Source organism: Coptis chinensis, chromosome 9 (assembly GCF_015680905.1).
Source record: "Coptis chinensis isolate HL-2020 chromosome 9, ASM1568090v1, whole genome shotgun sequence".
NCBI lineage: Eukaryota > Viridiplantae > Streptophyta > Magnoliopsida > Ranunculales > Ranunculaceae > Coptis > Coptis chinensis.
Window position 1 is genome coordinate 80,026,505 of NC_141464.1, and position 26,285 is coordinate 80,052,789.

The 26,285-nt window shown below is 36.7% G+C and overlaps 1 protein-coding gene and 1 pseudogene across 2 annotated transcripts; both read right to left on the reverse strand.

Moving 5' to 3' along the window:
• Positions 1–229: 229 nt before the first annotated feature.
• Positions 230–1,652, reverse strand: LOC147478501 (Carbohydrate-binding X8 domain superfamily protein). Its single transcript, XM_086583172.1, has 5 exons — positions 1,498–1,652; positions 1,126–1,157; positions 944–1,021; positions 607–769; positions 230–510 (listed from the first exon to the last, which is right to left on the reverse strand). Exons 1-5 carry the CDS (start codon positions 1,568–1,570, stop codon positions 473–475), a joined length of 384 nt encoding a protein of 127 aa, XP_086439298.1. The 5' UTR covers positions 1,571–1,652; the 3' UTR covers positions 230–472.
• A 1,033-nt stretch (positions 1,653–2,685) lies between these two features.
• On the reverse strand, positions 2,686–6,789 carry LOC147478502 (phosphoribosylamine--glycine ligase-like; annotated as a pseudogene). The gene is made up of 4 exons (XR_015209879.1): positions 6,618–6,789; positions 5,399–5,776; positions 4,110–4,637; positions 2,686–3,501 (listed from the first exon to the last, which is right to left on the reverse strand). The product of XR_015209879.1 is annotated as a phosphoribosylamine--glycine ligase-like (transcript).
• Positions 6,790–26,285: the final 19,496 nt, after the last annotated feature.

Below are 26,285 nucleotides of genomic sequence, written 5' to 3' on the forward strand. Positions count from 1 at the left end.
TTCCATCTTCAAGAAGTTGTCCTAGATATTCGATATGTAGAGTAATTCTCTCTTGCATTGACCTATTTGAGAAGCCAAGTAAGCCTATGTCTTGTGATAGTAAAGGTTAGTTTAGAGTAAACCTAGTTGAAGTCTTATATGATAGTAAAGGTTAGATATATTATGGAAAAAATTAAGATTGGCAACATAAAATGGAACGGGGGATAAATGCACGAGTGAGAGAGAGAGAGACATATAGATTCCCATCCAATTGTTTTCTAGTTTCTACTTAAATAATCCCAAGGATATGAACAAAGGCCTATATCCCTATACGTACTCTTTCTGTTTTTTGTTATGAACAAAGGCATCCCTGAATATACCAAGGAGATGAGTTCATCTCATATGAAGACCCAAAAAAAAACTAAAAAACATAGTTTATTCTAGACAATGTTAATTATGTGAAGGAAGACGGTTTTCTTCATCTCAATTCCACTCATGCATAGTTGCATACACCATTTCCTGCATCATAACCTGCAACAAAATGAGCAACCCTTTCAAAAATCTAGTTCCTTTAAATTCACATCATCTGCATTAATTATTATACTGAGCTTTGTAAAAAGGACTTACTTGGATCAGTTACAACAATAAGACCAGAGTTGTTGAAGTAACAGTTCCACTTGTTTCTTCCCTTAGACTGGTAGTAGAGATTCATGGCTATGGAAGCATGGTTTAAAACAGTGTTTGGTATGTAGCATGGACAACCAACTTTTAGAACAATGCTACAATCAACCTGATAACACAAAGTACAGGGGATATATTCAGTGTAACCATAATAATGTTGAGGATGATATGCGTGACATGAGAAAGTAAAAAATCATTGTGAACTAAAAGTAATATTGGTGTACTATTCATTAACCTATTAATCACCAGATCATCTCAATCATGTATTATGGAGGTCAAATACCTGAGAGCCACACACATAGTCTATGTTTGCCTGTAAAGCTGCTTGATCAGATGAAGGCTTCCCAACACACCAAGTTTTCTGCAAAGCCCAAAAAAAATAGATCCTGTTATCTACTTTTACCCTTGATGCTAATATGATTCTGAGAAAGAAAAGGGCGAGGAGAGTGTGTATTCTGGACTTGCCTGATCACCGTTCACCAACTTCAAAAATCCACCTATAGAATGATCAAATTTATTTCAAACCGAGTTGATAGTAACTAGCAAGTACATTACAGATAATTATGTTAAAATTTCGCTTAACCACATGATAAAAGGATACCATGAAGGTACCAAGACCCAATTTGGATTCTAAACAAGATATCCTCTCTAAATCCCATATTCCCCTAGATTCAGAGAGGGTACATTGAAGGTACATGATAGCATTTGGAATATAAGTGAGGGTACACTTGCAAGGATGAAAAAAAGGTCCAGCAGAGGGTACCCTATATGGCTATATAAGATCCAATAAAACTTAAGAAAAATGTAGCAACTCTGTACTTGAAGAATAAAAAGTACCTGAGTTGGAGGACAAGATCAGCATGAAAAGAAAGAAAAGTGGAGGAGAAAAAGCTGGCTTTTCACTGGCCATTGCTGTGAAAAATGATTGGTAGAAGCTAAAAGGACAGAGTTGATGATGGTTTATGTGAACACAGAGAGAATGGCAGAGAATGTGGTATTTAAAGAGGGGAAACGAATCATCAAAGTCAGCATATAGTCAGCAACGGTTATATTTGAAGGGGGTGGTAGTACTTGGTGAAAGAATCAATTAAGAAGAAACTGACACTGATAAAAACAGAAAGACAAACAGACATACTGGGCCATTTGTTTTGTTTGGTCTTTTTCTCTTCATGTAACGTTAATAATTCTTAGTTGTTGCTCTCTAATACATGTCCTAGCCCCTCCTAGGTAATTAGAAAACTTGGCTACGAATTTTCGTTAGATGCACAAATGTTGTATATGATTTAATTTCATGATGAGACGATCTTAGTATGAGAAACCATTGGCAACCATAGGTTTTCTTCAATGGAAAAAGTTGGAATATTTATCACTCTTCTGTGTATTAGTGCTTGCATTCAATGTTTTGTTCTTTCTGTTACAATTTTTAATCAGATGGTCGTGACGTTTCCCGGGTCTTTCGCACCATTATCTAAAATGCTCTCGAAAAGTAAAGAAAAGTGAACCTCACTTGGTTTGCATCATTAAATATACAATAGAAATTCTCATCTAAGTGTGGGTTTATGAAAGTACGAGTTACGTACGTACGCACATCCTTGGGAGTCCCTCTTCTACCACAGAAAGTAGTGCAGCGCCCTCAACCAAAATATTGCTATGTGCCTAATGTCAAATAATTCCGAAGTCCAGCTCAAAGCACCAGTCTTGTTACCAGTTGCGGTGTTAATGCTGTCCATCAAAAGTTCACAGATAACATAGTATCCAAAAATAAGAAAAATGAATGGGACATTGGAACCTTTGTCTTTGAATGGAGTTACAGCCACTTTCTCAACTGAACAACTTTCACCACCGAGTGTTTAGCCATATGAGTCACTCAACTCTCAGACAACTAGCTGAATAAAGGCTATTTTGTACGTGATAGTGAGTTGGTGTTAGGACCCCATCTCTTTAATTACACTTTTCTTTTTGTCACGGTAGGTAACAAAGAAATTTCAATAACAATCAGGAAAAAAATAAGTAGGTACAAGAAAATGAGTCGAGATGAAGGGATTTTCATTACTAAGTTTATCAACTTCACACACAACTTCAATCTCCAGACAACAGTGCAGTTTCTTTTCCTTTCAAGCTAAGGAGAGTTAGTGTGCTCTAAACTCCACACGCTTGTACCAGTGTAAATAGACCATGGCAATAATAAGCTTCACTTTGATGATGTAATGCAAAAACTTCTACATGTTGATATCCTTAAGTTTTTGGATGATCAGTTTTCTAATATAATATAACTCTATACTCATTCCAGATTCTTCAAAGGTGAAATGATCTTACAACATTTTACCCTCAGTGGGGAGCAAAAATGTTCTGTATATGACTATATGAGCCATTCAAGGGATCTTAGATGAACAAAACTCACTGTATAAATCCAAAGCAGACTGAATTACCCTTGGCTAGCATATTGTTTATTGGGAAGCGTCCTCCAACCAATATCACGCCGAAAGAACCGTTCCTGCCAGTCAATTTGATCAACTGCTTGATATGCCCTGTCACATGCCTCTTCGATATCCCTTCCCTTTGCTGCTATCCCAAGCACAAGACCCCAACGGCAATGTAGTTATCACTGGAGTCTAGTGAGGTTCCAGCATGAAATATTTTAACTGATGGAGCAACACTCTCTGCTTCTTCGAGATTTTGGATTACTGTTCCCTTCTTGTAGGTCCCAGGGTAGCCCTGACTTGCCATCACCACCACCATAGCTGTACCAGGGGACCACTTTACTAATACACCACTTAACTCTCCTTTACATGCTGCAAGTAGTATTTGTGCTAAATCAGATTCCAACCGGACCATCAGAACCTGTTTGAACAGTCCATGCAGAAAGAATCAGGGAACGGCAGATACATATATATAATGAAAACTCCGAATATGAAATATGATCACTTTCATTTGAGGCTGTGATTGTGTTTGGCTTGGCAGGAAATTGTGGTCAATAGACACTGTAATCTGTATAATTTTTTTCTTTTAAAGTTTGGTGTCTGCTGGGCGATGAGAAAACATCTAGAAGTACAATTCCCAGTACGTCTTCATGATGTGTCACCTTGGCATATGTCAGGCTCTTTCTCTGATGGGAACAGTGCCATCACAGTTAGAAGTTAGAGCAACTAATCGATCATATAATTTGTTATAACTTCTTTGCGCAGAGAGAGGGTTGTGAGCATCCTATCATGCCAGTTACGGATATTAACCCAAGACAATGGATATTCATAGACAACTGATTCATACTTATGATGGATTTTGAATATGAATAAGTTGCCTTTTGACCAAGGGAAATTCCTGGACCAAGCCCATAAAACAGCATGTTCATTACCTTGCATGTGTGGTGGCATCAACTCTAACATTAATACTTTTTCATGAACCTTGACAATAACCTGGATGAGATAAGTTAACTTAGGGTTATGACTAACCTGGCACTCCGGATCTCCAAAACACACATTGTACTCGATTAGTTTAGGTGCTCCTGTTTTCTCAATCATGAGCCCTGCATACAAGACCCCAACAAACTTGCAGCCTTCAGCAGACATTCCTTTCACTGTTGGTAGGATTATAGAACTCATAACCAAAGACTTCAGCTCTTCTGTTAATATTGGTGCTGCCGAGTATGCACCCATTCCACCCGTATTGGGTCCTGTATCATCATCCCCAACGCGTTTATGGTCCTGAGCTGATTCAAGAGGTATGGCATTCTCACCATCCACCAAGGTAAAGAACGAAGCTTCTTCTCCTTCCAGAAGTTCCTCAATAACCATAGAGCAACCCGCAGAACCAAATATACCCTCAACCAACATTGAATCAACAGCTTCATATGCCTCCTCCAAAGTCATTGCAACTACAGCTCCTTTTCCTGCAGCAAGTCCATCTGCTTTGATAACAATGGGTGCGCCTTGTTCTTTGATGTACTGCTTTGCATCAGATGGGTTTGTAAACGTTTGATACTGCAGGTATGATCAGCAAAGAATTAGAATATATTCTGCAACCATTTTAACAAGGCAAGAGTAGAAGTCGTCTTGAAATTCCTTTTTAACATGAAATGATGCAACTAAAGTTTTATACAGAAACAGCATTCCCAATATACTAACAACTCCGAGAATAAAGGACGATCCCAGTGCAGGACTAGCAAAATCGTGATTTGCTGCTACATGATGCATCACTAATACGAGAGAATTGGTGCCTGATAGTAGAACGTGTTAGTATATCGCACTGGTGTACGATGTACAATATGGCTGTCATTTGAATAAGCAAAAATAGAGTCACTTACAGCAAAGTCTGTACACAAAATTGTGAAACAAAAGAACGTTTCTTACTGTGTACTTTCAAGACAGTAATTCCAATACAGGAGAACACTTTTGAAGATGCTATTGAAAATAAAATAATATTCTTTGCAAATATTCCCCATCATTGAACAAATAATTATCCTTTTCTCTCATTTCACTTTTTTGAAAACAAAAGCTTTTGAAGTTTAAAAGGTATGGAATTGCATTGAGTCTCATAAAAGTGGAGAAAGAAAATCAGTAAAACTCTGTCATAATTACATTCTAAGGCACAAATATATTTTTTTCTGCAACTGGGAACACTAGACCCAGAGACAAAACTAGCATGTTCATATGTATCTTGGAACTGCCTTCAAATTGACAAAATAAGCCACAAATAAAAGAAGATTGAACTCTATCATACTGCAAAATAAATCTTTACAGACCTTAGCAGTGGGAATTCCATACTTGTGACACAGCTTCTTCATGAAGTCCTTTGAGCCCTCTAAAGCAGCAGCCTCCGCTGATGGGCCAAAAGTAGGAATTTCTGCCTTTACGAGATCATTTGCAAGGCCCGCAACCAACGGAACTTCTGGCCCCACCACAACCAATCCAACTCCCCACCTCTGGCAAAAAGATATGACATCTGAGCTATTAGAAATGTCAAGGTCAGATATGCAAGTGGCATCTCCCGAAAGTTAGAAATCCCAGCATTACCAGTAGCACAAAAAGACAGCACCACAGGATGGTGATCGCTTCAAGGCATAGCAAACTGCGTGTTCCCTTCCCCACCAAACCGATGACCAACACTACCAGCCTCTCTTCTGAACATAAGAAGAAAAATTGACATTAAGTCGGGGAAATTCTCAATCGTAAATTATAAAACACAAGGGGAAATCATGAGTGATTCAACAACCATATACAGAACTAAGAAGATATCAAGTAGCTTCAAGCAGTTTACAACATCTTACAAATTTTTCCTTGAAACAAGACATAGTAAAGGCAATGACTTTGCATCAACAAAAGCCTACGAAAAATCATAAGGGTCGTATGTAGGGGACGTTTTGTGGGTAGACTACAAGCTATGGAGGAGGCGACTATGTCGATTGTAGGGCTAAATTTTCTTTTGTTGAAAACCTAGGAGGAGTGGAGGGGTACTGCATTTGGCAGCTTAGGCCTCAGATGGAGGACTCAGAGTTGGGCTGTGTGGAGGAGGACTTTGATCTATGGATGTGTCCTCTTAGGATTCATAAGATATCTCATCCCATAACCCTCTTTTTCATTGGACAACTATAATATCATCAGATGAAAAACTATCCCCAGTAGTCGAAAGTTGAAGAAAGCATTGAAAAGCATTACAACTTCAGAGCACAAACCAAGTCATACAATACAAACTTGAACACAGTTATAAAACAAAAGGAAAAAAATCTCTATTTCCAAACTATACATTGGAAATAAAAAAACGTGTAAGAAACTAGAAGACTGAAAAACATGCAATTTTAGAGTTCACAACATGTACACCATATGACATTAATAAGACATTTCAGTATCAGTAAACAAAAGAACCATTCCTATTTTTCAACATTTGAGTTATCATTAAAATTCCTTATCCTAACACGCTCATTGTTGCTCTTGCCACCTCCACTGCCAGTGTTGAAACCAGACTGCTCAGAAATCTGGGAAAAACACTTAAATAGCTGACATGAGCTCCATAAGCTGAAACTTGTGCGATGGGGTAAAATAAACCCGAAGCAGGCCGATTCACACAAAAAGATTTTGACACTGACTTGTCAATACAACTCCAAAATGCCACTCTATTTGAAGCAATGCAAGCCATCATACAGTCCTTTCAAATAAAACCAAATGTATTCCCACCAATGTACAACTAACTAAACTCCTACCACAACTTTCACCCCTTTCTAGCTGTCCCTTCAAAGATAAAACACTAAAACTATAAAAAAGAATCTTACTTTCTTCCTTCCTTCAATATTCCTTAAGCCCCTTTTTATTCTTTTCACTATCTTAATATGTTTTCCCTTCAAGTTTTGATATTTATACTCAAAATAAGTGAAAATTATGTGAAAAGCCAAACCTTTTTTTTGTAGAAACTAAGAAAACCCAACTTCCTGTGCTTCAAGTTTTGAGATTGAAGCTGGAATGGTGAAAAGAAAGTGAAGGTTGAAGAGTGAAGTGAAGAGTCATTAATTATGTGAAGGAAGACGGTCTTTTAATCTCAATTCCACTCATGCATAGTTGCACACACCATTTCCTGCATCATAACCTGCAACAAAATGAGCAACCCTTTCAAAAATCTAGTTCCTCTAAATTCACATCATCTGCATTAATTATTATACTGAGCTTTGTAAAAAGGACTTACTTGGATCAGTTACAACAATAAGACCAGAGTTGTTGAAGTAACAGTTCCACTTGTTTCTTCCCTTAGACTGGTAGTAGAGGTTCATGGCTATGGAAGTATGGTTTAAAACAGTGTCTGGTGTATAGCATGGACAAGCAACTTTTAGAACAATGCTATAATCAACCTGATAACACAAAGTACAGGGGATATATTCAGTGTAACCATAATAATGTTGAGGATGATATGCCTGACATGAGAAAGTAAAAAATCATTGTGAACTAAAAATAATATTGGTGTACTACTCATTAACTGATTAATCACCAGATCATCTAAATCGTGTATTATGGAAGTCAAATACCTGAGAGCCGCACACATAGTCTATGTTTGCTTGTAGAGCTGCTTGATCAGATGAAGGCTTACCAACACACCAAGTTTTCTGCAAAGCCAAAAAATTAGATCCTGTTATCTACTTTTATCCTTGATATGATGCTAATATGATCCTGAGAAAGAAAAGGGTGAGGAGAGGGGGTATTCTGCACTTGCCTGATCACCGTTCACCAACTTCAAAAATCCACCTATAGAATGATCAAATTTATTTCAACCGAATTGATAGTAACTAACAAGTACAGTACAGATAATTATGATAAAAGGATACCATGAAGGTACCTAGACCCAATTTGGATTCTATATAAGATAGCCTCTCTAAATCCAATATTCCCCTAGCAAGATTCAGAGAGGGTACATGACAGCATTTGAAATATAAGTGAGGGTACACTTGCAAGGATGAAAAACAGTCCAGCAGAGGGGTACCCTATATAGGATCCAACAAGACTTAAGAAAAATGTAGCTACTCTGTACTATAAGACATGGTCACGTCAATGCTTATACCATTCTTGCTCCATACCCTTCAGGCATTCCTTCTTTTTCGTTCGATGCCTACCGCATTGTGGTATACTCGTAACTAACTATGATTAAGTGCAACCTGAATGCATACTCCTGAAACATCTCCATACCTGCAAGTATTGATCTGAAATTCGACTATAATAACTATTTCTTCCCTAGAAATATATCACCTCGAATCACAATTGTTTGCGTCAAATCAAATGCTTTGAATCAAATCATTCAGGTTGAATCAAATCATTCAGTATCAAAGTTATAATTCAAAGAGGGAGAGATTCTTCCGAAAATCTGAAACAGTTGCCTACTTTCTGCATTATTTATCCCAATGTCGTGTATTTAAATATACAGAAAAATCTAAGACATGTTGAGAAAGAAAACAACAAAAATGAATTTGCGAACAGTACTGCTGCTGGAAAGTCAACTGGATTCGGAACAAAAGAATATGAACTGACCTAACCTCAAGGGCTGCAGAACTGTCGGCACCTATGTTAACTTGTTAAGTTGTTACAGGAAATGCCTCTTGATTATGAGTACAACAGCAAAACAAGTTTCATATGCTTTATCATCGAAAGATCCCCGTGAAGCCATGCAATTATTTGCACTAAAAGTCCTTGATCATATACAAAGTTTCATGTACGACACAAGCTTTCTGCTAGTAATATTAATTTTTCAGTCAACTGGATGCAAGAGCCTGCAGCACGACTTTCCCTTTGGCATCACCAGTTTTCAGTTTTCACTGCCATATCAGGAACTTCTAGCTGCATAGTACATATCAGAGCTCAAGATTTCTCTACACGTGGTAAGGCATCTGCCTCCTTCCTTCCATAAATTCCTGATTGAAGCAAGAAGATTAATATTATAACCAAATTAAGATATAGGGAACCCAAATTGTTTGGACAATTATCAAACAGACCAAGAGAATTGGAAACTCAAAATTCTAGCCAACAACAACAACAACTTCAACATCCAATAAGCATGAAAAGAAATCAACTCCTGTACACCATTTATCTCTACAATGTTGGCTTTAAACTCGATAACTTATCCTGCAACTCTTCAAACAATCTACACACGGTCTTAAATATCACAACATGTAAGCAATCACATCTCACGGTCCATGTTCATACATAAATAAAGTACAAACATATTATATACAACATTTAAAAGGCACAAACAATTCAATCACATCTCACAGTCCATGTTCACACATAAATAAAGAACAAACATATTGTATATAACATTTAAAGGGCACAAACAATTGGACACGTAACCAGAGAAAACTAGATTAAGAAATCTAATTGAACTACGTGCATTTGTGTCACACAGGGATAACAACACTATACAAAGTCTAAAAAACACATTGCAATAAGGATTGGCCTAAATTTACTTCCCATTCTTACTGGCGGTTTACACTCCCTGCTAAGAGAGATAAAACTTGTACCAGAAAATCTAACCATACAATATGTTCTCCATATGACGATGACATATTCTCCATATGACGATGACCATAGTCACAAATATAAATCAAACTTGGAATTCCAAAAATATTCAAAACTTTAACTCGGAACTCATACACCTAGACCACTGAAGTGTACCACTTATTTGAACTGATATGTCAAAAAGTAAAGAGTCTCAGATCGGACATGTAGAATTACTGGACCTTGGATCAACCAATGCGATCTTCATCAGGATCAAGCAACAGAGAAAGAATCCCACAGACTGACTCATACAATATAGGGAATGTGATACTTAAGTAAAGAAAGTATGCTAGGTACTGAAAAATGTAATATGAGCAGTAGTCTACCTGCTTTCGAATCTTGCCATGGAAACTGCTATCTGAGACACCTTGATGAAGTAGCTGTTTTACTTTTCTATCAGCATAAAACTCAGAAAGGCAGCTGTTAGCTTCTGATATGAATCCAGATCTAAATGCACATAAACTAAGCTGCGCCATTGCCCTGTTGAGAGTATTTGTAATGTGAATTGAAGGCGGAAGCGACTTCAATCAACACACCATTTAAAAATTAACCCTAATTTGATGGAAAAAGGGGATTTTAGTAAATCCTAAAATCAACACACTTTTAACCTCAATAAATCAACCAACTAATTTGTGAGACCAAAGGTCTTATTTATACAATCCAATCCTTAAGCTCCAAGGAATCCTAAGTAGAAACCAATTACTAAATAAACTATATTACTATATACTAACCAATACTAATTCCATCAAATGGGGTTGAATTGTCCATATGTTGAACCTTATCCTGTAAGTGGCTCACCAACAGGATATTACAAAATCCATCCCAGCCTTGATTGTTGAACGGTTATTATTGAATTTTATCCTTCGAGAATTGTTTCATCTAGTCAAAGGTTTGAACCCTAGATTTAGGTGTTTCATTTCTTATAATCAATTTGTGTTTATTATCGATGTTTGCTTCCGTAGATGATTTACATCACTTTCACTCAAAACATCTAGACTGCTCAAGCATACCACTTACTTGAACTGATTTGTCAAAGAGTAAGAGTCTCAGATCTAATTAATTTTTGGGGAGGATGATCTTACTGAAATGAAAATTTTCTGACACTTGAATTGACCAATGTGATCTTCATTAGATTCAAACAACAGAGCAAGAAAAGGGGTGACAGACTGAGTCATGCAAAAAAGGAATGTGATACTTTGGTAAAGATAGTATGCTATGTACAGCCAAATGTAATATCAACAGGAATCTACCTGCTTTCAAGTCTTGTAACTGAAGCTTCCATCTGAAACACCTTGATGAAGTAGATTCTTTACACTTCCATCAGCATATAACTTGGATAGGTAGCTGTGAGCTTTGGCTATGAGTCCAGCTCTAGATGCACATAAAACAGGCTGTGCTATTGCCCTGTTGAAGAGTATGTTGGTTGACATGACCATATGCTGCACCTTATCTGGATGGTACATGCGAACTCGAAACCCTCTTATATGAGATGTTTAGAATTCCCAATTGTTGTGCATCTAAAACTCTTTACTCTAATATCTCTCTTCTAGCCTAGATCTCAGATTTTGATGCCACATCTGCAATTATTTTGGTTGAATCCATGCTGACATCACCTTTCTTGCAACTCCAATCTGCTCAACGTCAGTGTTATCTATCAGCAACCCAGATCACTGGCTTCGAACTCATCTCCTATAATAGTAGGAATACAGCAAATAAATACAACTTAAGTCCGAAACGTTAACAGCATAGTTCACATCAGCCAATATATGCTGAAATATATCTCAGTTCTTACCATGAGGGGGGGCGGGAGCTCATTTTCCAAGGAAAAAGGAGTAAAAGGAGTGCTTGAGGTGACCAAGTTCCGAAGCAAAAACACCCATCATAAACAGACAAGTATGCAACCATCTTAAGGTGGATCAAATGGGGAAAAGGAGATCCCCCAAACTTCCGAAGTTACTGACTTGCACAGACATCCTTGAGGAGTATTTGTCTTTTTTTTTTATTGCTAATTTGAGTTTTTTCTATCAATAATTAACAAGCTGAGGGGAGACCAAGATTGAAAGGCATCCCTACTAGGTGGGTACTCCACAACCTCAACAATCATTTTGCACACATCCCTCTAGTTCTCAAAACGAAAAATAAGCTTGTACAAAGGGATACCTGCAACCTTCAGAAGTCATCTTCCAAAATCTAATTTATACAATCCCAAATCATAATTCAAAGAAAATTAATAAATGGATTGAATATGAAGATGTTGATTTAGCATTAACAACTTTTTATAATGACTAGTTTTTTTTTTTTCTTTTCCCAAAGGAAATGCATAAAAACATTGAGACAGGCATACTAAGATACAAGTACGAGAATGTAAGTCAAGAAGCCTATGACACGAAAAAGACAATTCAAGTCACGTAATCATGCTCCATCAACTGAAACTATGCTGTCAGGGGCGAGGTGAGGAGCAAGGCGTTATGTTTCCCAACCAAAGCCATGGGCAGCATTGGCACCACCTAACTAATGCCTTTGACCGCCTTGACAGATTTGACACCGGGGCGCCTTGGGCTCCAAAGTGTCCTTTTAAGAACACATAAAGACAAGCCTAACGTCACAGACTCACAGGATTATAATGCTTATGAGCAATTTATAAAAAGAAAAACTCAATAAATAACAGAATACATATTCACAATGTGAAAATTCTGTTCTTGAAACAATAAATGTCTTACCTGTTAGAATGGCAATATCTTGAACAAGAGCCTTTCGCCTCTCATCAAAACATGGTGCTTTGATTGCAGCAACATTGGTGGTACCTCATAGCTTGTTCACAACAAGGGCATCCAAAGCCGCCCCAGTGACATCTTCAGCAATAATAAGTAGCAGCGATCGCAATTGGGTTGTCTTCTCCAACAAAGGATTTATATCTCTTGTCGATGAAATATTTTGATCAGTCACCTAAACCTTTGCATTTTCAAACACAGCAATCAACTTCTCTGGACTTGTCACAAACTGTGGGAAGATGTAGCCTCTACCAATTTAATATAATACACCAAAGGATAGCGAGATCTGAGGGAACCACAGCATGACATAAAAGCCATGCACCATTTACGCATGGATAGAAAAACTTATAGGCAAGGACGCCGTGCAAAGATACAAACCTCCACTCCTTCAACGTCAACTGTTGTCACCAAGGATGATGAAGGGTCAATACACAAAACACCATCCAGTCAACAACATCAGCAATCAAGAAATAGTCTCATGATTGCCAGCAGAGATAGTGGCAACAGCTGAAATGCACCAGGGAGAAAATGATCAATGAAACACAGATACTAGCACAGTGGACCGTTCAGATAACAGTAATAAGTGCAATGGGATTAGATTTAGATATAAAGAAACTAAATCTTTATTACACCATCCAAATAATATGAAAAGACGTACTGTATAGTCTTATCACTTACTTTCTTAGTCTTCTTTACTACAAAACACCACGCGACCTTCAATGGGCTTTGCTTTCTTCTCTAAATCTGCCAGTAGACCCTGTATAGTCTTATCACTTACTTTCTTAGTCTTCTCTAAATTTGCACCGGATGTAACAATCAACAACCCTAATTTAAAGATTTCTCGGACAAGAACCTATGCTGTCGTTGTCCCATCACTAAGCAGAGTCATTTGTTTTACTTGCAACCTTTTTCCCGAAGAGCAGTCGTTGTTATACATAGTACATATTGTTCGAGTTCTAAGAGGACATCTCCTGAATATTCTGGGAAGTTTCTATTAATGTAAACTCTTATTTTTCATATATATAAATATATTGAAGTGATACAAAGCCAGAAGTAATAAGGTCGTATACTCTTTTTCTCTTTTCTCTCTATTAACAACAATACAATTTTACTCATATAACTATCAATAATAATTGACTACTTGTATCACTTTTGACGTTCGACTGTTACAGACAAACCAAATACCAAGCTTTCAAATCATTATAGTTCTCCAAATCGCCTATGCCTCATTCTAATATAATAGCAACATAATGTTAAATAAAAAAATAACAGTTGTTTATTGATCATCAGTGTATCAAGTTCATAAATTTTAAGCAATAGAAAAGCACAAAAGTATAACACCCAGAGGCAAGACCGGAAGAATGAAGGTGGTAAATATCATCCAATTCAAAATATATTAGATGTCCAACATAATTACCAGAAAAAGGTGGCTCAGCCTAAACAGAGAGTGATTGCTGACCACCCTTCATGCGGAAAATACTGTATAGCGGGTCTCTCTCTCTGAAAATTGTGATTCCATGGAAATACAAATACATAAAATAGGAAGCCCTATTTATATTTTTTCAGTTAATATTTTAAATCATATTTCCATGAGCCCTACAGGTTTTTCACTTAATATTATATCAGCAGGAAACTCCAATCTTGTACCAAGTAGTGCAACAAAAAGTATTTTGTACAACTATTTAAATGCGAGAAGAGGGATTTCTACTTTCAAAATAGAAAATGATCATGGCAAGTAATTTCAAATTTTAGTGCAGTAGAGCATAAGCACTGTAACAAACACATTTTTGGATTACAAAAAACTCATAATGTTATCTTTCATGAAATCATTCTCCCAAAAATGAAACACTACCCATGCATCAGTGCATCATGCATAAAACTCAAAAAGATACAAAAGAAAGAGAACGCACAATATATATACTGATTATAACGACAAAAATTACGTGTCAACCATCCCCAAGACATGGGGGCATTGCATCCAATTCTCCACGTCCTGGCTTCAAAGTCTTTACAATTACTTTCATCAAGTACTGGTAACTGTTTAGTCAACTATGTAACAAAGCCGGTAGCTTTGTAGAAGTGTGACGGGTATGCTGGTCCCAGTTTGCACAAGGCTCCTCAATATGATCATCATCTTGCTCACCATGCCATGCTCTATAGTATTTGGATAAGTTGAGTGTGGTTGTAGGCTGGTCCACGCTCGCTGAACTATAACACGGAGAATAAGTGAACTGGCATATTCTCATAGCCTCTTCTTTGATCTTGGACTTCAGCATCTCAAGGACATCATTATCCCGATCCCCGAGGAAACTCCAGAAACCGAAAGACTGGATGACATTGAAGGATGTCTGGAAATCTCCCTTGCTAAGGGCCGAAGAGGCAACCATTATGCAATCACGAACATTTTCACGGGAGGGCGTAAAATTCGTCTCTGACTCTCCTCAAGCAGCTTACGGAATGTCTTGCTTATAACTTTCCCTTTGGCATCACCAACTGTCACTGCCATATTAGGAACTTCCAGAAGCATAGCACATATCAGATGGACAGCATCCAAGAGCTCAAGATTTATGTGCATGTGGTAAGGCATCTGCCTCCTCCTTTCCATAATTTCCTGGTTAAAGCAAGAAGATTGATAATAGAATCAGATAAAGATATAGGGAAACCAAATTGTTTTGGAAATTATCAACAGAGCAATAGAATCAGAAACTCAAAATCCTAGCCAGCAACAACAACAATTTCAACTTCTAATAAGCAGGAATACAAATTAACTCTTTTAAAACCATCTATCCCTACAATGTTGGATTAAAACTCAATAACTACACTATCCAACAACTCTTCAAACAATCTAAGTACAAGGTCTTAAGTATTACAACATGACAGCCCATCTTCATACAAAAATAAAGTACAAACACCTTATAGATAATATTTGGAAGGCACAAATAATTGGACACCTAACCACAGAAAGCTAGATTAAGAAATCAAATTGAACTAAGTGTGTTTGTGTCACACAAGGATAACAAGCACTATATAGAGCCTAAAAAACACACTGCAATAAGGATTGGCATAAATTTACTTCCCATTCTTACTGCCAGTTTATACTCCCTGCTATGGGAGATGAAACCTGTAGGAGAAAATCTAACCATACAATATGTTCTCCATATGACAAAGACAATAGTCACAGAATTTAAATCATTGGGAAATCAATAAAATTCCAACACTTTCACTCAAAACTGATATATCTAGACCATGTAGTGTATCGCATATGTGACCTGATTTGTCAAAAAGTAAAGAGTCTAAGATCTAACACGAAGAATTACTGGACACTTTGATTGACCAATGTGATCTTCATCAGGATCAAGCAACAGAGTAGATAGTATGCTAGGTACTGAAAAAATGTAATAAGGGCAGTAGTCTACCTGCTTTCGAGTCTTTCCCTGGAACCTACTATCTGAGACACATTGATAAAGTAGCTCCTTTACATTTCCATCAGCATATAACTCAGAATGGTAGCTGTGACTAGCAGTGCCGGTTCTACCCAGTCCAAGAGCTAGTATATCCTAGCCCATCTACCGTACTAACTCTATTATTGTTTTATTGTGAAAAAAAAACTCACTATTTGTTTTTCATTTATTTTAATCCATTAGATAAACGGTTTTACATTGAAAAATTGAAAATTAGAAAATCGTATTAAACCCCTTCGTTTCCCTAGGGTTTTCGCCTTTTCCAATAAAATTAGAAAATCGCATTAAACATATTGAGGGTTACATTTATCAAATTGCAGCCACACTTCAATATTATTTCTATCACTCTTTTGCCTTATTTGATTTTTCTATATTATTTAATTTGGTGTAGAATTCTCCCTCTTTCTTGTGTAATTATTTGTTAAATAAATCTATTGAAATTTCAAGTTTGTGACATTGTTGTTTGGTCATAATCTGCTATGATGTTATAGGTGTAGGACATTTTTTTATTCTTCCACTCTTCTTCATGTATTTATTTTATGGTGTTTTGTTTTAGATCTCTCTGTATGTGAGGATCTCCCTCACAACACACCTATGTTTCTACTTCACTTTGTATTTATGTTCTTTTTATCAATAAAATTCAATTAAAAAAAATTGTGGAGAGACACTTAGTATCAATAAAAAAAATTTAGAAGATAACAATTAAAAAATAATTGTTATCTTCTAAATTTTTTGTTATAAAAAAAAATGTTTGTGGGAGAAACTATTCAAGAAAGAAAAAAAAAATTATGATCAATTTTTACAATAATTGTTATCTTCTAAATTTTTTGTTATAAAAAAAAAATGTTTGTGGAGGAGACTATTCAAAAAAGAAAAAAGAAAATGTTAGAATCAATTTTTACAATAATTGTTATATTCTAAATTTTTTGTTAAATAAACTAAGTGTTTGCATTCATATGAAATAACGTAAATAATGTAACGATTTTATTGAAACTTTGCTTAGATCCCTCGATTACCTTGAGCCGCCCCCTACACATGCTTGAAATTAACACAAGTTGTTGCCCACCAATACACATCTCCTGATTGTTGTACATGTTTCCTCATCGCGTCATAAGCCTGGTGGGGCTTATAGTACAAAACTTGTAGCATTCTAAATGCAACAATTGCAGCTGCCCCAAAATCATTTCTCCGTTGTTGTAAGTAGTCTAACACAGTTTGAGAAAGAAGAAAGAAAACTGGGTCACAGCGGAGCATCTCCTTATAGGCTGGAGAAAAAAAGGTTTAACAGATTTTAGAGTAATAGAGTATTCAAAAAGAGGTTGAGCATATAATTCAGGTAAGTTTCGCCTCTAAACATGAACCACTCCCCCCTATCACTTGTTTCTATCATAAATTCCAAAGAATCATCTAACACAATGTTGAGATTATCTTCAAGGATATCCATTACGACAAGCATGTTTTGCACACAATTTTTCAACATAGCGACATGCACATGTCCACAAGGAAGCAGTTTAAGCTGAACCACCGAAATAACATATACAAGAATTTCAAGTTTTTGGACAGGAGTTTTTCCAAAATGTGCCAACAATGTTAGTTGTTCTATCTCCTCAAGCATCCCCTTTCCCTTTCGACCAGCAGTGGCTCTGAACATCTTGTTAATGGCAGTGCCGGTTCTACCCTATAGCAAAATAAGCAGCCACTTAGGGCCCGCAGTCCAAGGGGCCTAATATATCTTAACCCACCTACAGTCATAAGTCTATTATTGTTTTATTGTGAAAAAAAAAACTCGCTATTTGTTTTTCATTTATTTTAATTTGTTAGATAAACGGTTTTATATTGGAAAATTGGAAATTAGAAAATCGCATTAAATTCCTTCGTTTCCTTAGCGTTTTCGCCTTCTCCAATAAATAAACAGGTACGTCTCCATAACTAATTAAACTTCTTCAACACTCTATGACAATTTATCAAATTGGAGCCACACTTCAATATTATTTCTATCATTCTTTTGCCTTATTTGGTTTTTCTATATTGTTTAATTTGATGTAGAATTTTCTCTCTCTCTCTCTCTCTCTCTCTCTTGTGTAATTATTTGTTAAATAAATCTATTGAAATTTCAAGTTTGTGACATTGTTGTTTGGTCATAATCTGCTACGATGATATAGGTGTAGGACATTTTTTTTATTCTTCCACTCTTCCTCATGTATTTATGGTGTTTTGTCTTAAATATCTATGTATGTGAGGATCTCCCTCACAACACTCCTATGTTTCTACTTCACTTTGTATTTATGTTCTTTTTATCAATAAAATTCAATTAAAATTTTTTTGTGGAGAGACTATTCAAGAAAAAATAAATAAAATGTTAAGATCAATTTTGACAATAATTGTTATCTTCTAAATTTTTTGTTATAAAAAAAAAAAAAGCTTGTAGGAGAGACTATTCAAGAAAAAAAAAATGTTAGCATCAATTTTTACAATAATTATTATCTTCTAAATTTTTTGTTATAAAAAAAAATATTTGTAGAGGAGACTATTCAAGAAAGAAAAAAATAAAATGTTATGATCAATTTTTACAATAATTGTTATCTTCTAAATTTTTTGTTAAATAAACTAAGCATTTGCATTCATGTGAAATAACGTAAATAAATCATATCGATCTATAAGATGTAACCGTTTTATTGGAACTTTGCTTAGGCCCCCGATTGCCTTGAGCCGCCCCTGGTTAATGGTATCCCATATAATAACATTATTATTAGTTGGATCCGCAAAAAATCTATTAAGCCTATCCATCTCCTTCACCCAATTCTCACCTTCGGGTTTCTCATACTTGTTTCCATCATCATCCGAATCCCATTCGGAATCAAATTCACCATCTCCAAACTTATTCTTGTAAATGACTACTTCTTCTTCGTCTTCTGGGTTCGTGTTCGTGTTTGTTTCACTGTAGTCACTCGGGAAAATATCATCATCATCATCACTGTCGTAACTCATTCTAATCGACAATAGCAATACAAAAGTTGAGGAATCAATTTATTCAGAAAAAAGAGATCGAATTTGTAGTCAGTTTCCTAATTGGTTTCCTAATTGGACTTTTAACGATAGCCCAGAAAGTGTCGACGGGCCTGGGCAAATCTAGCTAAACTCAATCCCAAAGCCTCTTAATTGTTGCAATGTTTGTTCATAGGCCTGGTCATCACTTCCACTCATAGCATATTTCATTGACTCTTCAAAATCTCAGACACTTGATCATCAACATCTTGATTTCACGCTTATCCTCGTCTCCTTTTAAGTATCCTACACCAACAAAGACAAATAGAGTGGACCATTAGATTTTACAATAGTATAAGCATATTTACATGATTTGCATGTTTGACCTGAGATCTCATTTAAGACCTCCAATATCTTTCCAGTTGACATTGGGCACCTCAACAACCTGAGAAACGAAAAGCAAAAGTCAAGTTGATACTGAGAAAAGTCCCAAAGAGAAAGTAGATATATCCAAATAGGCAAATAGAACGTGTAGTTGAAAATCATTTCGTAAGTATACTTACTGTTCCATGCAACGCAGACTCATTGATTGTCCCAAGGGCCATCTTGAAGTGTTCATTTGTCACGGCCATGGAGTTCAGAATTTGAGCATCTATTGAATCATCTTCCAAGTCCATCACATCCATCTTTTCTCGGATGCATTCAAGTGCAGATTCAAACCCCAATACTTTGTTGAGCCACCGTTTCTTAGAGTTCTAAGGGACATCGACCTGAACTTTTTCAGAAGTTCCTATTATTGTAAACTCTTATTTTCATATGATACTGAAGTGATACAAGGCCGTAACCTCTTTTTCTCCCCAAACTTCTTCTCCATAACAAGAACACAATTTTATTGTTGCATTAGAGTAGTGATCCTTTGTTCCATAAAGTACTTTATGCTTTTGATATGTATGTATGACAAAGGGATGCCTAGAAAGGTGAGATCTCCATTTGCTAACTGCCATCACGATGACTAGTAATTCTCTATTGTAAGTCGAGAAGCTAACGCCTTAGTCGGTTAGTCCCTAAGGCTTTGCTGAAAAAGGCAATAGGTCGTCCTCCTTCCATTAACACATCCCCAACACCTCAAGCACATGCATCCATTTTGGAACAAAGTTTTGGAACAAAGAAGCCTCGCAATATTCTACTGCCTGAAGATTACTACTAAAACTGTCACCGTCCAAATCATAACTATCTTTAGATGGCAAGTGACTGGTTTCCCCATCCACAGACTCCAAAACCCTTACCACGGCGTTCGGAAAGTGTCTGAAGCATTTCATTCCTCCGTGCGCAAAGTTCTAGCTTCAGTATCTTTGGTAACACTCCCGTAAATCTCACGATCTAGTTTTTTCATCAGATTAGGAACAGAAAATGAGTCAGACTTGGCTGCTTCGAAATTTTGGTGGACATTTGATTTTATGGCAATAGGGCTTTCAAAGACAGTTGAGGCTTCTGAATCTGTAAAACTAGGACTACTCTTGTCTCTCTTATAATTTGTGTCAGCATGCATATCTCACTTAGTAATTTCAATCTCTTATTACTCTATGGATGAAGCTCTGTGGCACAAAACAATCATATACAGAATTACAGGCATGCACATATAAGTACAAAGAAAATTACCATTTGTTTTTAAGTGTGGTTAGCACTTAGCCGTACGCCCGTACATGCACATAAGACAGTATGAATCAAATTCATTTCTTGAAGTCATGATCATTTCCTCAGTTATCATTGATTCAGGTTCTGCTGCAAATTATTCAAAAATTGTAGCCCACAGCTACTTGCACACACACGCATACGAACACACCCGCACACGAAATCGAGTTGGCGAGACGATATAGTCTAGACTCTAGAGAACCTGCTTGTTATCTCAACAAACATGCAACAGAACCTTTCTCTTTCGCTAGAGAAACAAAAATGGTTCTTGCACAACAATCTCTTACTCTATACTCAAAAACCCATCCCATCATATATCATCATCTTAAAACCTCAACTTATGTCAACTTATTATGTAACGTTATTAAGTTTTTCAACATGGGGTTCACATTTGTTCCAAAAAACAAATGATTCAGCATATTAACCTCTATAAATCGATCAGCATTATGAAACATACCAGTAGGGTGTTGGGGACAACGATACCAATTGATCCCCACTACTAAGATAACTTGCACTTGGACCAACTACAATCTCCAGACAAAAATCTAAACTTTCACTACAACCAACCTAGCATGCCCAACTCTCTAAACAACTATCACAACACAAATAATAATAATGCAAAGAAAGTAAAACATACCACAACACAAGATGTAACGTGTTTCAGCCAATGATGCCTACTTCCACAAGAGCTAATCCTTTTATAAGTGTGGGAATGAAGATTACAATCATTCCTCTCAAGTCTCTCCACCTTACTAGATCACTCATCTCTCCTTACAAGCTTTTCTCTTTGCAAGGGTTCTCTATCAATTTTGATTGCTGTCAAAATTGGGTTTCAATTCGTGACTTAGGTTTTCCAAAATCTTGTTTTGTTTTTATACTAAACTTTACAATTTCACGGTTACTGTAGAAATAGAAAATGTAAGTTTAGGCATGGGCACGGGCGCGCTCTCGGCAAGGCCAATTCAAGCGCGTGTGCCCTCAAAAGTCCAATAACATTGTTTCGTGAGAGGCTGAAAAAAAACTATCTTCTTTTTCACGGTAAGCGGGCGCTTTGGTCCGCAACCCAATCTAGTCACGGCGCTCGGCCTCTTCACCGCGAATAGTATTGTTTCTTTTCTTCATCCTCATCCTCATGTGAGGGATAACTCCAACAATCTTCCCCTCCCGAATAGCGAGGGTGGATACCTCCATGCATTCCCAAATCAACAGGAGAAGTGTGCTACCATTCCGGCGATAGCACAACAAACATCAAACTTACCTTTTCGGTAAGACTTTGCTCATCATATCCGATTCGTTCATGTCGGTTATGGATCTTCTCAATGCTCAAATGCTTGTCTTGAGAACTTCTCTAATCTAATGATACGCATATGTATGTGCTTGGATTTAGAATGAAAACTTCAGTTCTTGCTTAAATGGATGGCGCCGATCACACATAGAACTACAAACTGTTTCTGCTTTAGCCCTAGTTAATCGAAGAACCTCTTCATCTATAACATCTCTTTGCAATACTCAGTGGCTGCAATATACTCTGCCTCTGTAGTGGAGAGGGCAACACACTTTTGCAACTTAGATTGCCAAGAAACTGCCCCCCCCTGCAAAAGTAAACAGATAACCGGAGGTGGACTTCATAGAGTCAACATCACCTGCCATGTCTGCATCAGTATAGCCTTCAAGCAAGGTCTTACTTCCACCAAAACACAAACACGCTTTAGAAGTGCCCTTGAGATATTTCAATATCCACTTAACATCTTCCCAATGCTCTTTACCTGGATTTGACAGAAATCGACTTACAACACCAACGGCAAAAGCAATATTCGGTCTTTTACACACCATTGCGTACATCAAGCTACCCACTGCGGATGTATAAGGAATCTTTTTCATTTGACTCTAGTCATGCTCACCCTTTGGACACATATCTTTGGTCACGCGGAACTGGCCACAAAGCAGACAACTGACTGGCTTCACTTGATCCATGTTGAATATCTTCAACACCTTCTCAATGTAGCTTTTATTAGAAAGCCACCACTTCTCACTCTTTCTGTCACGAGTGATCCGCATACCAAGTATCTACTTTGCTTGACCTAAATCCTTCATCTCAAAGGACTTACTCAAGTCTTTCTTCAGCTTGGATACCTTGTTGATGTTGTGGCCAACTATCAACATATCATCCACATACAACAAGAGCACTATGAAATCCCCATCTGGAAATTTCTAAACAAACACACAATGATCGGAAGCGGACTTCATGTAGCCATGTTTCACTATAAAGGAATCAAACTTTATGTACCATTGTCTTGGTGCTTGCTTCAACCCATACAAACTCTTTTTTTCGGCTTGCATACTAGGTGCTCCTTGCCTTTGACCTCCAACCCCTCTGGCTTGTCCATGTAGACATCTTCTTCAAGGTCTTCATGAAGAAAAGCTATCTTGACATCTAGTTGCTCAACTCTAATTTCATACTTGCGGTCATACCCAATACCACCCTGATAGAAGTCATCTTAACCACAGGAGAGAAAAATTTATCAAAGTCAATACCTTTTCTTTGACCAAATCTCTTCACAACAAGGCAATCTTTGTACCTTGGATGTGGATTATTCTTCTCATGCTTGACTTTGTAGATCCACTTATTCTTGAGAATTTTTCTTTCTTTCGGTTTCTCAACTAAGTCATAAGTGTAATTCTTATGCAAAGAATCCATCTCATCATACATGACCTTCAACCACTTCTCTTTGTATGTACCTTCAAGAGCCTCTTGGATAACAACCTAGATTAATTTAACCTGGCTCTTGATACCACTTATTGGGGATAATGACACCAATCAATCCCCACTACTAAGATAACTTGCAATTGGACTAACTACAAGCTCCAGACAAAAAGCTAAACTTTCACTACAACCAGCCTAGCATAGGGATGTCCAAATGGGTACCCGACCCGGCCCAAACCCGACTTTTCGGTTTTGAACGGGTATCAGGCTACCGAACCCGAACCGGTTTTTAGCGGGTTGGGTTCGGAGTCGGGTATTTTGTTGAGAAGTGTGATCAAACCCTACCCTAACCTTATATTTCGGGTACCCATTGGGCTCGGGTTCGGGTTTCGGGTAGGATAAAACCCGATATAAATGAAGAAAGAAGACAATAAGAAACTTTATTTGAAATATATATCTACATTTTATTCTTTCTTCAGCTATCCATCAATCCTTCAAACAAAATAAAACTTGGAAGTAATTATCACATATACTCAGACATAATTATTTGATGTGATTTAAAAATAGATAGACTCGATCGGAATGAACTATAGACACATGATCACGTGCAATTACTGAAAAAATTAGAAATTCCGATATAAAATTTTCCATAATCCAATATATTAAATAACTCATCATTGTAAAACATGAATGAGATCATAATCCAAATATTTATGTAACTCATTCTTTTATATGAGATTAGTAGTATGCAATTGAAACCGGATTTGGGGTTCGATTTCGGTCCGGGTTCGATTTTGGATTTTTTAGCCTTTTTAACAGGTTTAGGGGTAAATTATCGGCTCGGGTCGGTTCGGGTTTAGAGAGTGTGACCAAACCCTACCCTATGTATTTTGGTCTGGGTTCGGGTTTTGTCGAGTTCGAGCAGAGTTCGATGTGGGTATTTTGTTCAGGTTTTGGGCAAGATGGACATCCCTAGCCTAGCATGCCCAACTTTCTAAACAACTATCACAAACAAATAATAATAATGCAAATAAAGTAAAATATACTACAACACATGATGTAACGTGGTTCGGCCAATGATGCCTACTTCCACAAGAGCTAATCATTTTATAAGTGTGGGAATAAAGATTACAATCACTCCTCTAAAGTCTCTCCACCTTACTAGATCACTCATTTCTCCTTACAAGTTTTTCTCTTTGCAAGGGTTCTCTCTCAATTTTGATTGCTCTCAAAATTGGGTTTCAATTCGTGACTTAGGTTTTCCAAAACCTTGTTTTGTTTTTATAATAAACTTTACAATTTCGTGGTTACTGTAGAAATATAAACTGTAAGTTTAGGCATGGGCGTGGGTGCGCTCTTGGCAATGCCAATTCTAGCGTGTGCGCCCTCAAAAGTTCAGTAACATTGTTTCGTGAGAGGCTGAAAAAAAAACTATATTCTTTTTCACGGCAAGGGCGCGGGCGCGCCTTGGTCATGACCAATCTGAACGCACGGGCGCTTCGACCTCTACACACGAACAATACTATTTCTCTCTTTCATCCTCATCCTCATGTGAGGGATAACTCCAACATAGGGCTGACTTGATCGATCAAACTTCCTTCAACTTTGTGGAGTTAGACTGAAAGCTCCTTCTTTCACCATTGATCCCTCATTCCCTCCCTACAAAAAAAATGTAAGAAACTTGTCAAAAACCCAGTAAAAATAATGTTGTGAGAGAATATTTATGCTTTCAGATTTACCTTTGAAGTGGAAACAACAATGGGCTATTGAGAATTGTAGTAATGCTTAATGCAATACTTAATTCATTATTCTTGTCACTACCAATAATTGACACAACAAAACATGTAGTCTAACTAAATATCCCCAAAAGTGCAAATCATAACTATCTAATATAATACTAAGTGTGTTAGCTCACGAACAATCAAATAATCGCTCTTTAACCAAGAAACGATGGAATAAATTTAATAAAATCTCTAAAAATCTTGTCACAATTCTCCTAAGCCTTTAAATAGGTGTTCTAAACCTAAAACAAACAAGCAGTGAGTTCACCGAACCAATTCTACAGAAAACAAACGAAACAAAAGACTGTTTTCATAAAAGCCCAAAGAAAAGCCTGTGAAGCATGCACTTCGTCGGGCTAAAAGAAGGCCCTCACACCCTCGCAGCTCCACTAACAACACTCATAGACTTTCACGACACCATCATGTGCATCTAGGTACTTATCAGCAAGAACCTGTACTGCATCATTCCCTCCTGGATGGAAGGAATTCGTCCTCGAATTTAAATCATCCTCATCGTCGAATCTAATCACCACAAAAATGGTATGAGATGTCGAACATTGAAAACATCCGAAGTCCGGATATGACTAGGTAAACAGAGATGATAGGCATTGGCGTTGATCTTCTCAACTACTTCAAGAGGACCAAACTTACGATGTACTTATTATAATGTTCAACTAATTTTACTCTAGTATAATTATAATATATATTTGTCAATATGTCTCTCTCTTCTATATTTACATCTCTTTTAGAATGTAGATTTGTAAATTGTATCAGAAAATAATAATTAGAAACAACACATTCATGTCTTTATGTTAGTTTACTCGATCATTTGATTTGCAAAAAGAAAAAATAATGTCTTTCATAGATATACAAAAACTTTTAAGTGATGGTCAATCCCATATTTTTTTTTCTCCTCTATTTTTTGTTTCTTATTTATGGTTCTTTATGCTACTCATCCTTACAAGAATTTGGCTTTTAATTTTTTTTTTATATGAAGTATTTTTTAAATAAATTTTTGAATAATTCGGTAATTCATGTTTTTTACGTTCATACCTTGTTAACAATTCGAAATATGGGAGTTATTTGGTACAAGAATAATTCGAATTTCATTCGTTTACATGTTAGAAACATTCGGTCAACAATTTGGTCAAAAATTCGCAATACGTTAATAGTACGTAGTATGTTTTATACGAGTATTAAACTTTTTG